This window comes from Echeneis naucrates, chromosome 20, assembly GCF_900963305.1.
Source record: "Echeneis naucrates chromosome 20, fEcheNa1.1, whole genome shotgun sequence".
NCBI classification, from domain to species: Eukaryota; Metazoa; Chordata; class Actinopteri; order Carangiformes; family Echeneidae; genus Echeneis; species Echeneis naucrates.
Window position 1 is genome coordinate 10,567,635 of NC_042530.1, and position 16,273 is coordinate 10,583,907.

Below are 16,273 nucleotides of genomic sequence, written 5' to 3' on the forward strand. Positions count from 1 at the left end.
AACTTCTCTGTCTGTACAAGATGCAAAATTTTCAGGGCTCAGTCACAGCTGGTGGTACAGTAGCAGCACCACTTGTGTGTGTCTGTTTGTATGTATGCGTGTAAGCGTGTGTGACGTTAACAGCAGGGCTCAATGTGGAGAGATTAGCCTCTGGTTGTATAAATGCTGCAGCCACTGATAAATCTTTCATTAGCCTCATCCTAAGATACAGGCCGTGCGGGCCTTGCAATACTCTGCCACTGCAATTTACCCACAAAACACAAAGACACAGCAACAGCAACTCTGCCTCCCTCCCTCCTTCCCTCCTGCGCCCTTGCTCTCTTCCTCCCTCTCTCCTTAAGCCATCATCCCCCCTTTCACCCTCCTCTCTTGCCTCCCCTCCCTTGTCTGGTCACTCAAGGCAATATGTGAGCCTCACTCTTGCGAATCAACGCTTCACGCTAGATGCACAAATGGAAAAAAAGGGAAATCAAAGCACTGATACATGGAGAGGGGGTTGAAAAAAAACATTTTGTATTTCATATTATTCCGTGGCTCGTGTTTGTATTGGGCGCATATCAATTCCTCTGGCCCGTTCATGCATTTTAATTCTGTTGCATTAAGTAGGCGTTCCACTTATTTTATTTGTAATCCCCTATATCTGGAGCCTGAAATATTGGCCTGTCAAAGAAAGTGACAAGAGAGAGGGAGGGAGGGAAGAAAGGAAGAAAGAGCATGAGGGAAGGGGGGGGGGGGCGCGACACATGGGCACAATGTGAATTTCCAAGAACATCCGAGAATTGCTCTGCAGCTCAGAATAGCGAGGTAATCTCGTCTTCCACTGCCTGTGATGGCCCCTGCAGGGCTTGTGTGTGTGTGTGTGTGTGTGTATGTGTCTATGTGCATATATATGCGTGTGTATCGTGTGCTTCATGACAGGTCTCTGACACTTCATTGGTCAGATTGGTCCAGGCTGGAAGCACCCATCATATCACCTGACCTTTCCAAAGCCTGTGCCCCGCCTCCTATATTTATTATGACCATTTCTAATTTCAACTTTCAATTTTTTCCTCCGTCTTGCAGTCAATTTGCAACTAAATTACATCCCTGCAAAAGGAGATGAGGCGATTGTCGGACAAGAGGCTGCAAATACATTTACAATGCGGCGGGGGAAAAAGCCCACACATCACCATTGATTACTGTCATATTGAGTGTAAATGTATGTTTGTGTAGCCTGTGTGTGTGTGTGTTGGCGTGTCTGTGCATGTGCAACATGAAAATCTGTCCTTGGGAGATTCGTCTTCAACCTAGTGCTTTCATCAACACTTTTGACACATGAAGACAAACAGTTGGTTAACCTTGAATGTTGAGAGAGCAGTTCTCTCTATGGCCACTCAGGAGCTTTAAATGGCAAGTCCTGTGAGTGAATAATAAAGTTGTTTTGGAGGCATGGAATTGCATTCAAAATTGTAGCATGTCCTCCAGGGATATAATCACCTGTAAGACAAATAAATGTAATAGCTAACGCAAGCAAGCAAAACCTATGCATTTATGAGGAAATAAAAAGTATCACTCCATCTGTAGCTCCGAACAAAATTCATATTCTTGCTCTGAATGGGTGGAGGAAATAATTAAGAAATTATGGGAGAGGGCAACATTCAGAACGAGACAGGAGCAGGAGAGTATCCTCTTATTTTCCTTTGTCTCTGAGACTGCACCCCACACTTAATGACTGTGTCCTTTTTCCTCCTCCTGCCTGTTCGTTCCCCTCCCTTCCCAACACCCCCCCCCCCCCCCCCCCATCCCTTCATCCTTATGTGGGCTCCACCAGCTGCAGCCCAGTGAAGCAGAGTGGCAGAATAAACCTGACACCACCAACCCCACTCCACCAATGACAAATGTCTGCATGCAGCAGGACCTTGCTTGATTAGATAAATCAAAAGGTGATTTATGACACTCAACCCCTTTTGCATTGCAGGGGGAGAGAGCAGCGCACTCACCACCCATCTTTATTTGCAACTGTCAATGGTGTTTAGGGAGCCGCGTATACACGCACTATATACATGCAAGTGGGCACTCAGATGAAGAGAAACACAGTGTAATGGAGGGAGGGATGGAGAGATGTTTAAAATAAAAAAAATAAGAGGGAAGAAAAATAAAAATGATAGCGGGGGGACAGAGAAGCTCATAACGCCGAACATCTCTGAATATTTCTGTCCCAAGCAATTCCTCAAAAGGCAGGAGGACCGACAATTGTTGTATCTAATGCGCTTTTTTTGGGGTCTATTTTGGAACCTGCCCTTTTGTGTTGCAAAGGGTAAAACATTATGAGCAAAGTGAAACAAGCGAATTAGATTTTTACACAAACATGCACTGAATCTCTCAAACTATGACTTTATATGAAATCAACTACATCTTCAGCACTTGGAGTGAGCTGTCCAACAGCCCAACTGTAACTATTGCAATGTTTTTTCTCTTTTTCCCCTTCTTTTTACAAGCTGCAAAACAATTAAATTCCTTTCCTGACATTTCATTTCATGAAAATATAAAAGCCCGCAAACATAGCGCAGAGAGTGGGGGGAAAAGGCTGTCAATTAAGAGGGAGCAGGCTGGGTGGCGGCAGCTTGGATTTAGTATTCAATTTAGCTGTCCTGAGCCCTGGCAGACTGGCTAAGGTTACGGAGCAGTAAATCTAGGAGGGAGAGATGGCCAAAACGGGCCAGGGTGGGCCAGCCAGCATGATTTACTGGCCTAGTGCTCTGAGGTTACGCATTAGGCTGACCCCTGGTCACCCGATAACATTACAGCAACACACTCTGAACCCCAGAGAGGTCCAGATCTGGCCAGAGGGAGGTGGAGAGAGAGAGACAGAGAGGGGTCAAAACATAGTAGGATGGAGAGGGAGTGAGAGAAAGAAAGCGAGAGAAAAAGGCTGTTAAACAACAGCTGTCTCGTAGTTTGTGATTTTTAATGACTAGCCTTCATTTCTCTTCCATCTCCAGCTTGTATTCTAATGAGAGCTAAATGCGAGCATGGCCTTGTCACATTTGACAAATCATCTGAGACATTCAACAAGCTGTCATTTCACAGAAAACACACATACATGCACAAAAGAATTGCTGCAGGCTTATAATTAAACATGTTAATATCTTAAATATATTTGAATCTAATTTCAAGAAAGACAGAAAAGGACCCGAGCTTTCATATTAAATTGGATAGATTTGCAGCTTTCATCCAAATATTAAAAAAAATATATAAATATTTGAATGCGAACAAGCTAATACATAATATTTAGCATCTGATCTTGCTTGCATGTGATTCCGTTTTACCCCCCGCCTTATCTGCACTATTCAAAATTGTACAAAAACTGATAAATAACATTTGTCTGTGCGAATAATGAGAAATTTCTCTGCTAATTTGAAACAGGTAGAGATCTGCAATTTCCTTAGGCTGCCTCACAGGCTCATTTCCATGTCAGATCCTTTGTTTAGTTGGTTATTTATATGAATTGGGCCCCTGAGCCATGGTGGTGACATGCAACATCTTCAGTACATACATAGCACAAAGCTATCTGGAAGTAATCCACATAGGGGACATTTGCATGGAGAATGTAACATGGATTATAATTAATCTGAAGTGACATGGGATTAAAAAAGACAATGTAAATGAAGCAAGAGAAAAAGCTCTCTCTGTCTTTCCTTGCCCCCTCCCCCTATCTCTCTCTTGTTCTCCCCGTCTCTCTCTTCCTCTCTCTATCTATCTGCCCCTCTTTGTTTAAAGGATCTGGGTCTTGGATATGAAGTGCGCAAACACACTGCTCACTTGGTCACACTGTAATCCTTTCCCTGGAGATCTACATAAACACACACACACACACACTCATGTACAGATCGAAACATTTCAAGCTTGCCAGAGATTTGGGGCTGAAGAAGGAGATGCTAAATCTGACTACATTGAGCTGGAAAAAGAGAAAAACAATACCCTGTCTCTGACAACACGCTGACACACCATGCACTCCCTTTTGCATTTCCTGGCACTTGACTTTCTAAAACATTTATTAATTCAAATACAAAATAAAACACCAAAAACCCACAAGAAATATAATATCTGCACTCCAAGCCAAACTAGCTGTTGACCACAAGAACAAATGATTATTTTAAATTCAAAATGAAAAGAAAATCCCATGCAACTGTGCTTTATTGAAGAGATATCTTGAATGTGATAAATTTCAGTGAAAAAAAAAAAACAACTCTTAAGGTGCCTTCCACTTTTAACGTCCTTACATATGTAGGCGCTCGGGCCTACATATGTAGCCCCCTGATTACAGTAGGAGGGACCTGGAGACTTTTTTGCATGTGTGTGGTGGTGTTAAATGACGCTGGTGGTAATATGCGGCAGTAAATGCATGGATGGTGGTTCCCCGCCAGTCCGTCAGACAGGCCTGTCAGAGAGATAGAGCTGAAAGATAGATGACTAGCCAAACTAATAGGCCCCAGCCTCACTCAGCTCTCCTTCTGCCTCATTGAGCCTCACATTATGGAGCTAGGTATGGCATGTTAGGAAGAGGAGGTAGGGAGGGAGCTTGAGATGGATAGAGGGCGGGAGTTGTAAGGTGTGTGTGAGAGAGACAGAGGGAGAAAGAGTGAGAGAGAGAGTGAGAGAACCCCATGCAATGACAGAGAAAAAAAAAGAAAAAGAGAGACCCATGCAATATTCATCCCGAGCCATGGATTTCCATCTCATACATAAAAAGATCATATGAATTCTTATTTGGGTAAATCAAATCTAACAAAGCCAGGGCTATCCCGACCACAGCCTGGCAGCAGAGGCATTATGTGCTCCCTACCTCGCCAAAAACAACGTGCACCAAAAAAAAAAAAAAAAAAAAGGAAAAGAGAGAGGCTGTCTTGTACAGATTGGTGCCCCTCCCCACTTACAACATTTCCATTCTTACAAACAAATAAACAGTTTCTCCTTCCCCCTTTTCACACCCGTGTGCGCTTTTTCTATCCGAGGTGATACCTGGCGATATGGTCACAGATTGGACAACAATTAAGGGACAGACCTGCCAGAGAAAAATAAGAGAAAGAAAAATGAAGGGAGGGTGCAAGAAAAAAAAAAACTAATTTAAGGGTTGCAGGGAAGTGGTGCAATATTAGAAAAACATATACACAGCCCCCCCATCTAATCCGGCGCTTATGAAAAATTAATATGTCATCGGAGAGGGCACAAGAACGAGAAAAGATTAATGCAAGGCGCTTATAAATTACAAGCACGCAAACTGATTTGATTAAAAAATAATCTGGGGCCTGGACATTGCCTGGTAATATCCACAACACTCAACTTATCCCTCTCTCTTCCTCAGTTTTTTTCCTCCCTCCTTTCTGCCTCTCTCATTCTCTTTTTCTCTTTCTGTCAGATGGAAACGATTAAAGCGGGTCACATGGAGGCTAGTCAGCAGCCTTCACATGTTACACACACATGTTAGAACCTTATCGGAGGCAGAGAGAGGGAGATGAACGATAACTCAGAGGAGAAGGAGAAGATTATGGTTCCTCTATGTTTTTTACGTGTGTGCGCGCACGGACTTACGGTCAGTTCTCCTGCTGTCAGTCAAGTCTCGGTCAGTGAGGTTGAGTCCATGCCCTGAAGAAGAGCGGGGAGGTCTCTCACCATCCTCACTGGTTTCTTCTGAAAAAAATCCAAAGAAAATTACTACATTACCCACGATGCTCTTGAAAAAAAAAAAGAAAAAAGAAAAAAGAAAAAACCTAAAAAAAAAAACAAAAACAAAAAACTGTGTGTGTTTTAGTATTTGCTCGGGCACTGAAAAATAAACCTCCCATGGTGCGCCACTTGACAAATACAGCAGATGTTCAGATATTGCTGTATCATATTAAAGTCTTTTAAAAATATTTATGTTTGTACATGTCCAGTTAATCCTCATAAACCTCTTTTTCCCTACATAAATGTCAAGTTTACCCCACTGGACAGTGTATCTGACCCACAAATAAAGCTTCTAGTGACTTGAACACATGTTCTGTTGAAAATAGCCCTACAATGTCACTTGTAGAGGGTGAAACATAATACATGCATGGTATGAAAGCAGGACAGTTGAATGAAAACAAAATGTGCCCTACTGGGAAACTATTTTAGTCCTTTTGATGGCCTCTTCAGAAGGCACTGCTCATATTTTATTTCAAGGCACATGAAACTGATGTTTGCTTGTCCATATATTTCTTTAAAATAAATATTTCTTATTTTTCCCATATCTAATTGAATCATTATTTCAGGTCAGGCCAATATCTATATTATAACATACAGGAACTAGAAATTATGCTGTTAATGTAAAAACATAATTATCTAAAATGATATGCTGCCAACAGCACCAATTTGAGTCTATGGAGATACATATACATTATATATTCATTCAATATATATGTTTAATATGTAAATAAGCATCGATGCCTTGTATATGTGTTTCTGTATCAGTCAAAAAAATTGTAAAAAAAAAAAAAAAATCTGCGTATGCACACACACATGCACAGACACACTAACAACACTACTAACCAACACAAACGTGCAGCTCTGTACTATTAGCAGATTAGCCTGCCCATCTCTGAGAGTTCAGCCCCTTGTTTGATAATTCTGTGTATCTGCACTGTTCTGCCAGTGGATTAAAGTGTGTGTGTATGTCTGTTTGAGTGTGTGCGCTTTGTGTGCATCTGTGTGTGTGCGTGCGCGCGCGCAAGTGTGTATATGTGTCGCCAGCACAAGCTAACACTAATCCTAGCCGAGCCCCAGCGATCCCTTTCATCCAGCCATCATTTGTCTCCGGCTGGGCTGATGTCACTTTGTAATGAATTTTGAGCAGTCTGAGAGAGGCCAGATAACCAGGCATGCACACACACAGCACACACATACAAACATGTACTATATATACACACACACGTATGCGACCCTCCTCCATCTCACACCAAGCACACACACAAAATCAAAAACATTTGCACATAGGTGTCAAATCATACACACACACACAATATCATATTCTCCCTCACTCTCTGTCTCTCTTACACACAGATACACTCACACACACACACACACACACACGGAGCAAAACCATTAAAATTTTCATGTCTTCTAAATGGGGGGAAGGGGGGGTCTCTTTCACCACAAAACCTTCACTTGGGTGGAGAAAGAAACTACTGTATGTGTGTGCGTGGGTGTGTGTTTGTGAGAATGCGTATAAAAGAGCTGCACTCATCAATCCAGCACTGCCTTCACAACCATATTTTAAAACACACACACACACACAAAATCACATATAGTCATATTCATAGAAATCAGGCAAAGGGTGCATTGAGGTCAACCTTCATTTGCATACAATCACTTTGGCCATTGTATGACGAGCACAGGCAGTCTGCAACCCCTCCCTCGGAAACATGATATGATTAACCCTTTCACATACAGTGGGTGCGCGCACACACACATACACTATCAAAGACAAACACACAAAGACACAGACAGACACACAGCCTAAGCACTGGCGCCGTTGCTTTAAGCGCTAACACATTAAGTGGACATTATATACACCATGAAATTTTCATGGCAGATGCTGGCATGTGATTGAGAAGGAAAATTGCGGTTGTGTGTGTGTGTGTGCGTTCATATTCATGAACACTTGTTATATCTTTGCATTTACACGTGTGTTAGGGCTGCACGCATTTTTCAGAGATGAATACAGAGTCTGTGTCAGTGTGTATGCGTCCATCTTTGTGTACGTCTGTGTGAGTGTGATTGTGTGTGTAAAACAGGGAGAGACTGGGGCTACACTCTGCTCCTGATGTTTTATTAATATGTCGGTGACAACAGGGATGAAATATCTCCTGTCAGCCAAGAGAGCCCAGACTGCAGAAATTGCAGTTTTCACTGTCGGTGCTACGGCGACCATCTTTGTGTTTTAATTCACCCCACCTTCACATCGTAGGAAAGAGGAAGGATAAATTGTGTATTCATGGGTGTAAATGTGTGTGAATGCGTGTGTAGTGGGTTTGAAAGTCCTTCAGCTGGGATTTTTATTTTGTCGTCTATACTTGATTTTTGTTTGATGCTAACAAAAAAAACCTCAAATAGCACAAATTGAACAGCACGTTTCACAGAAGAGTGAGAAAAGATGCGGTGGGAGAAGGGTCAAAACACAAATACAGAAAAAAAAAAGCCGTCTCACATCCTGCAAGGTCCAAACAATGTCTTTAGAGAAAGATTTTAAAAAACACCTTCCCATCTGCTTTGTCGTTGTTTTTATTACCTAACTGGACACTGATGATGAAATCTTTTACCATCAATTCGAAAACCTAATTTCAAATAACAAGCTTTAATTGGATAATTGTATATGCTTACTTTTCTTCACTATCAACTTTTTATTATTATGAATATTATTGTTGTTATTACCAAATATTGGAATCTAAATAATATGCACAGAATCATTACATTTCATAGTCTATGCTATGAGTTTAAAATAAAATAAAACTATGACATGTTAGTGATCAACGTCACTGACAATGTATATTGAGAATAACATGTGTAAGCTTTTGTAAATATATAAAAAAAACATGTTTATGATGGAATCTGGAATCCTGATTTGTTTAACATTTGATCATATGTTGTTTTTAGAAAATGATTCAACATTTTTGAGTTAGTATTGAAGAGGGCAGTGGTCAGTAAGGAAGTCAAATAACAAACTGAAAACAGTGACTTTTTCTTTGGGAGGACAGAACGGAAAGAGCGATATGGGTCGATGAGAGTGGTCATGGTTGCAGCCGGTGCTTGATAATAATGTGATTAAACCACTGTCTTTGCAAACCTCTAGGGGGCACTCTACCTGTAGCCTGATAGGACACATGAAAAATAAGAGACAATGAACAGAGAGAGGGAAAGAGACGAAAGAATGAGGGTGAAGAGTGGGCGAAGAAAGAGAAAAAGACCAAGGAGAGGAGGGGTGATCATCTGGGCCTCATCAGTGTTTTTTTTTTTTTTTACTCCTTTCCCCTTCTAGCCGGTTAGATCTGTGGCAAGTGCTGTGTGTGTGTGTGTGTGTGTGTGTGTGTTTTCGGGGAGGGGGTGGCGGGCGGCAAAGTGCGTGTGTGTGCAGCATACAGGGAATGTGTTTCCACACTGAGGACATTCCCAGACGAGCTCTCTCAATACATCAGCACAGCGTCTGCCCTCTGACTGACCCTGACAGTTACACACCACATGAGTGTGTCCGTGGGTGCGTGAGCGATGAGCGTGTGTGCACATGTTTGAGTGTGTTTGCGTGGATGTGTGCCATTGATCAAGTGAGTGAGACAGTGACTCCATGTGTTTGCATGTGAGTTGCCATGTGCAAGTGTGTGTGTGTGTGTGTGTGTGTGTGTGTGTGTGTGTGTGAGAGAGAGTGAGTGAGTGAGTGAGTGAGTGAGTGAGAGAGAGAGAGAAAGAAGGAGAGAAGGGGTTCTGTGGCAGGGACTCTTAACCATCAACTTAATCGCAACCAGAGGACGCACAGAGCAAAGCAAAACTTTCTCAGTCACCTTCCACCGCCTCTGTGCACAGACACACATACACACAGAGGGAGTGGGTCAGGTTGTGGAGGGTGTGTGATTTTGGCAGCCTGGTGGGACTCTCTTTGATGTGGGTCGGTCGGAACATTAAAGCTGGCCAGTGAGTTTGAGCTCACCACAGACCGTGGGTCCGATTACCGTGTAACCAACACCAGCCTATATTTAACTGTTAAAGAGAAAGAATAATTAAGTGACTCTTGATCAGGGATAGAGGAAAATGAATCTGGTTTTAGAATTAACTATTAATTGGAGTCAAGTATTGCCAGTTAGCTTCCTAAATGCAAAACTTTTCTTTTACCCCCCCCCCCCCCCCCGCCCAAAAAAGGATTAAAATAATACACGAAGTTCCCGAAGACAACGTGTTTTGCTAAGATTAACTCTGAAGACAATAATATGTTCTCAATTAACTCAGTATATATTTTAGTGGAAAGAGATTTCACAGTAAGTTGTGTTGGACCAAATCAAATCACGGCAATCGAGAGCATCACAGAGAAACATGTTCAAGACCGATAGATACTGGACTAGAGAGACAATATAGAAAGAGATGTTTGGAAGAAAAAAAAAAAAGACATATGGGAGATGGAGGCAATGGAGGATGTATTGAAAGTGTCAGCTCAGTGTGTGTGTGTGTGTGGATGAGTGTGCCCTCTAGCTGTATAATGACCTGCTCTGAGATCACTCTCTCCCCCTCCCGTCGCCCCCTAAGGGCCCATAACCACCACGCCGGGTCATTATGTGCCCGGTGGAGGACTCAGTTGTATAGAACAGAACCGTAGAGCAATGCCACGCCGGGAAACTGGACACGGAGGCTCCAAAATGGCTGAATTAATTAGCTCGGCTGAGCTGCCTCTAATTTGCTTCCTTAGGGCAAGGATGGTGCTCATTAAGGAGGTAAAGGAGTAAAAGAATTTTTTTCTCTTACACTATTGTTTATCTTAAATCATAGACACTATGAAAGCGGAACATCAACTGAAACCATAATTGCTGCCAAAGAAAACAGTATAAGAAACATATGAGAAATGTTTTAACATCTAGACTGAGAAACCATTACTATATGGCTGTTATATCTCTGCGTGCTACGTTATTATAAGTACTTCTGTGTCACATGACCTGAAAACAGTAATAAAGACAAGATATGGTCGATGTCCAGCATCTCTGTTGTTGTAATGTGGCCTTAAAGTTTTGCCTAATATCCATGACTGCCATGTCTCCGCCACTTAGCAGTGATGTTGACGATGATTTCTTCATACAACTCTGGTCATGTCCCCTGTGAGATTGTGTTTGCATGTGTGCAAGCGTATACGAGCAATAGGGGCCCTGTGATGTCACATTCCTGCGCCGCGCGCGTGGCTCTAGTTTGGCCCGTAGGTTTTAAAGGGGAAAAGCTTTGAAACATTACACCATCCCACACAGTCACTGCCATGTGCACGCGCGCACACACACACACAGTCAAGGGCCAATGGTAATACTGCCAGAGTAATAACCTTACAGACTTACTGATCTCCCTCCCTCCTGTTCTCTCACCCTCGAAACTTTATTTACCCTAGTTTCCCTCTTTATCCCCCCTCGCTCCCCTCGTTCTCCCTGTACCTTTCCCCCCGAATTTCAGTGCGTTTAACAAGCATTTAGATCTTAACCAGATGTTGTTAATGTAGCATGTCTAAAATACTAAACATCAACCCAGCAGAGAGGGGCTACAGCTCCTGCACAGGGCCTGGGAATAACCGACACACACACACACGCACGCACGCACGCCAACATGAAACACTCTGCACATAACACACATTTACTCCCACACAGCATTCAATGTATTTCATGCACAGAGGTCTACAGCCCACATGCTAACATGTAAATACACACACCAGCACAAGCAAACACACGTGTTTCCATCCAAACGCTCCAAATCCACCCACACCCAAACCATTTATTGCTTAAAACATATGAGAACTTATTACACCAGCAAAAAAATAAATAAAAAATATATTGTTTCAGGTTGCCTCCGAAAGCCAGACAATAGGATTGTCACATTTAATACGCTCCTGGTGTGAATGTCAATAAGTTGAACTGACAGAATAAGCTGAAAATATGACTTTTGTATAAAAATGCTTGTATCAGCAGCTCCAAATTTGCTTTGTTGTTGTCAATTACGACTTCCTGAGACACTTCATTGTATTTTCTTTTGCTCAAATTGCCCGCTTCGCTGTCTTAGAGGCGACTAACAAAACACCTATTACTTTTTTGAAAAAAAAAAAAAAATCATATGAATAAACATAGCCAAGATTAAAGGCTTGCGTGTCTTGCTTGCTGCGCAGACAGAAACTGTTGTTTCGTGTTAAGAGGGGTTTCATATTCGGTGCCGTGAACACTTGGGGGAATGAAGCTAATGATTCTTTAATAGCAAATACAAAAGGTTTTCACAGGACAAAAGTATGGCTTCAAAAGGATCAGTAGTGGGAAAAAAAATGCTGCAACACCTGGCCTCATACAATAGGCTAGCACACCTACTGTACAACTCCACAAGTGTACACACACACACACACACACACACACCTGCATCTTACACAACAGCCATATTGCATTTCAGCTGTTTGAATCACCTTAGGCTGAGTAGGTGAATTGAGGAGGCGGCACGGCAAGCTTACTGAGGGATTTAGGAATAATTTGAAAAGAAGATTCCTCTCTGTTTCATCTCCCCCCATGTCTTTCTCTATTTTCTGTTTTTTCTGGTCTTTATGATTCCTCTGTCCAATATTTATCTAGCCCCTGATTATAAACATCTGGCCGATGGGGCACTCTGCACAGCGGCAGCCGGAAAACACACACGTATACACACATATACACACACACACACAACCTCTCTCTCTTAGAGAGTCACACACACAGTGGAAATATCACACACGCTCGCAAACGTGACCCTGTCAGGTCCAGAATGAAGGAGGTGGGAGGGAGAACCAGAAAGAGAGAAAGAGAGAGAGTCGACCAGACACAGACAGAGAGGGAACTAGAAGCTGAGGGTTAATGGCCTTCCCATCTCTGTGATAAGAATTCATTCTGTTCTATTACCAGCACTTATCTACAGCGGCTGCTGTCTTTCCCCTCTCTCTCCCTCAAAAAAAAAAAAAAAAAAAACCCACGCAATCACACACACACACACACACACACACACACACACACACAGCAAGGGTCTGAGATCGATAGATGAACCTAATGAAGAAAGCAGCTGTTTCTCGGCATACCTGCTCAACTCTATCAACCCAACAAGATCTCCCCGACGCATTCATCTGTCTATCTTGCTATCCATTTGTCTATCCACCTATCTATCCATCTGTCCATTTATTTTTATATCTTTTCACACAGCTATCCATCCATATACCTATTCTATCTGTTCTTCTTTGCCTTCATTTATCCCTCCATCCTCCCATCCATCACTACACTGGTAAACAAAGATACCAGCAGAGTAGATATAGTTTCCAACTGACCAGACTGGTCCTTGTCATGTATTCAAGGTTTATCTATTTTTCAGGAACTAGCTAAGACAAGGCCTGAAAACTGGGAATCTAATAAAATGGCTACCATGGTTTAAGAGAATGGTGTGTGTGTGTGTGTGCATGCTTAAAATAGGCCTATGACGGGCAGTGGCCAAATGGATAATGCTTAAACAGATCTTTATCCTATTGGGCTACTGTCCTGTTTTTAGCTGCATAAAAACCATCTGCTTTCAGGGCCACCAAAAACAAGACTGTAATCCTGGATAGAAATCAAAAGAAAGGATCTGAGGAGATAGACAAATAGCAACATCCTAAAATCCTAAAATCAGAAAGAATTTGATTTTCACCTACTTGCTAGAAGGAAAGATGTTATATTTAATACAATAGAAGTTGAATAATCTATATTTTAAAGAACTGCATGTACACGACATTTCCCTTTTTTGTCAATGTCTCATACACATGCTGCATTGAATGCCTTCGCTTGAATAGTGTGTTTGTTTGAATTACAAAAGAAAAATGTTAATTATTGCAGCGAAAAAAATATCGTCAGGTTTCTGTGCTTTTATATGAGGGCATTCCTTATTCACAAAGGCTTGAGTTGATTCTGGAGCACCACATAACTGCCATTAGTACATAACAATTTCATATGCTGACAATAAGGCCATGCAACATATCCTTTGCCATAAAAGAGTCTGCAAAAAAAAATGTGTGCATCATCAGAGCCTTGTTATGTCCTGGGGTTTGGGAGGGTGGCGAGCCTTTTCAACATAAGTCACTGAGGAAGAAGGGAAATATCTTCAAACCCAAATATTCATTATGTTGCTCAGAATTATCTCCAAAATGACCACATGGAACCTGTAACACATGGACACACATATGTTCACATGCAGCATGCGCACGCACGCACGCACACACACATATGAATACACAAACCTCGGGCAACTGCCCTGGAGATGGTATTCACAGACGGTTACAAATAAGGAGTGTTGGCTTTCCTCTGACTTTTTCAAAAACATGCAAAAAATGTCCATTTCATTACTGGCTAAACAATGTCATATGGGCCCCCACTGGCCCTAATAGAAGCAGACAAAGACAGAGCAGCACACATATGCTTCGAATAAATCAGATTACTGAGGGAGAGTGGGGGAGAAAACGAGTGAGAGAAAGAGGGAAAGAAAGAGAGACACCGCCAGACACTTAGAGGATTGACAATATTCCCTTTTCTTGCTACCTCCACCCCCCATCCCCTTTCCTTCACTTTCTTAACTCCCCGAACCCTCCCAGCGGGATCTGTTTTAGATTTGAGCCAGTGCTAGAGCCATATCTCTACCTTATCTCTGCTAGCCGTCAGAAAACAGAAAGCTCCATGTTTCCATGCATTAGACTCCCGGCCCCTGACACGCCACTTGAAAATCTCACAGCCCCTCAAAATGGCTGAGGAGGAAAATAAAACAGCAAAGATATCATTTAATCAAATGAAATGCAGGTTGCTTTGATATCATTTTTTGGAGTGCGCTGTGATCCAGTGTCATATCAAAGAAAATGTCAGCCGTGAAAATTATGGAAATGCTTTTTTCGATTGTGACAACAAATGTCACCCAAAAAACCCCAAAATGAGATCGGTGTTTGAGAGCCACAAAGCATCATTAAGTGCAGTTGAGCAGCTATCAGAATTTGAGGCGCTGTGGCATTTTTTACCCCTTACCACCTCTGTGTATTGACCCCTATCAAGATATCCCTCTGTGTTTTTGGCTCCAATTACAACACAGCACTTCTCTGACAACCGTAAAGGGAAGGATTGATTCCTTTTAAAGTTGTAACAAAAAAAGGAGAGAAGTGCGGACAGGGTGGGAAATATGTTAACAATTTGAAGAAAAAGGAAAAGATCAATATTCAAATGACTCTCTATATTGATTTATAATTAAGTCTTAATTGCGGCTTGGCTTGGACTTTCAAACTGTCCTGTGACAATACCCGGGAAGGAAGATAGGGGAACATTATTGATACAATTTAACAGTGGTGGTCGCCCAGACATTGATTCAGCTGTTTTGCGGTGCCTTTGGCATGCTCCGAGGATCTAAATGCACATGCATTTTGAGGCAACACACACAAACCACTGAGTAAGGACGCACATACACTGGCACACAAATGAATGCACAGACCCAAGTGAACTAACACAGGATAATTAACCTTTATCCAGGAAAAGTCGGGGCTGCCTGATCTGCAAACTTTATTCTGCATATGTATGTGTGTGCGCGCACATCTGTAATAATTACACTGTTAAGTGTGGAACCAATTGAATTGGAGGTTGGTGGAGGTGTTCTGGCCTACAACAGAATTTGTTTGTTTGTTTGTGTGTGTGTGTGCGTGCATGCGTGAGGGAGAGAGAAATGTATGCTTCCCAAAGCTTAAATTTACATCTTTACTATCACCCCATTTATTTGTGAAATGTGTGCTTGGCTTCATGTTAAACCCATACGAGTCTGTGTGTTCATGTACGACTATATCTGTGTGTGTGTGTGTGTGTGTGTGTTTGTGTCCCCACGGGCCTAATCAAGTATCAGATACCTTTTGTTTTGGGAGCTCATTGATGGATGAAATCTTTATCTGTGCTATTGATCAGGACGCAGGTCCTAAACTGTCTGTCTAGCTGCCTGCCTGCTCCAGCTCTAACAAGATTGCCAGGGCTGAGTATATCAGTTAACATTTAATCAATGGCAGCTTAAGACACTGGGGCTAAGGGAAAGAAGCCCCCCGCTTCAGCCCCCTGCCCCAAACCATTACCCGGGATTGAAGGGGAACTCTATGTGTGTGTGCGTGGGTTCCAGATGATTACGAGGGATTGGGGCTGGCTGATCACATGTCTTCAGGGGACAGAGGTGTGTGCATGTGTGTGTTAGTGTTTACAGGCACGAGAGTGCTGGCTTGTCGATACATGTTAATATGTCAAAAATGCCAGAGGGGATGGTATGTCCTGGGCTGCTCGTGCAGGTCTAAAGAAAATGGGAAGACTGAATGAAGTGACTGATGTGTTCACCATTCAAATCAAGTGGATGCTTTAAATTGAACATGCCTGTGTGAAAGAAAAACACACACACACACACACAAACACACACTGCAGCTGAAAGATATGACATATCAGGCAATGTGTGATTTTTTTTTTTCTGCCTTGCTTGCAAAAAGCCCCCTGATGGTAAAATGCAA

The 16,273-nt window shown here is 42.3% G+C and overlaps 1 protein-coding gene across 3 annotated transcripts in view; it reads right to left on the bottom strand.

The window, feature by feature from the left end:
* The window catches only part of zfhx4 (zinc finger homeobox 4), an 81,190-nt gene that overhangs the window by 13,419 nt on the left and 51,498 nt on the right, over positions 1 to 16,273 (bottom strand). The window contains exon 7 of one of the 3 annotated variants that reach the window (XM_029528674.1): positions 5,572 to 5,667. The exons of 1 other annotated variant lie outside the window; for it this stretch is intronic. In XM_029528674.1, the coding sequence (XP_029384534.1) occupies positions 5,572 to 5,667 (96 nt within the window). Of the gene's footprint in view, positions 1 to 5,571; positions 5,671 to 16,273 lie in introns of all 3 variants that reach the window. One more of the 3 variants, XM_029528673.1, reaches the window with a different exon arrangement.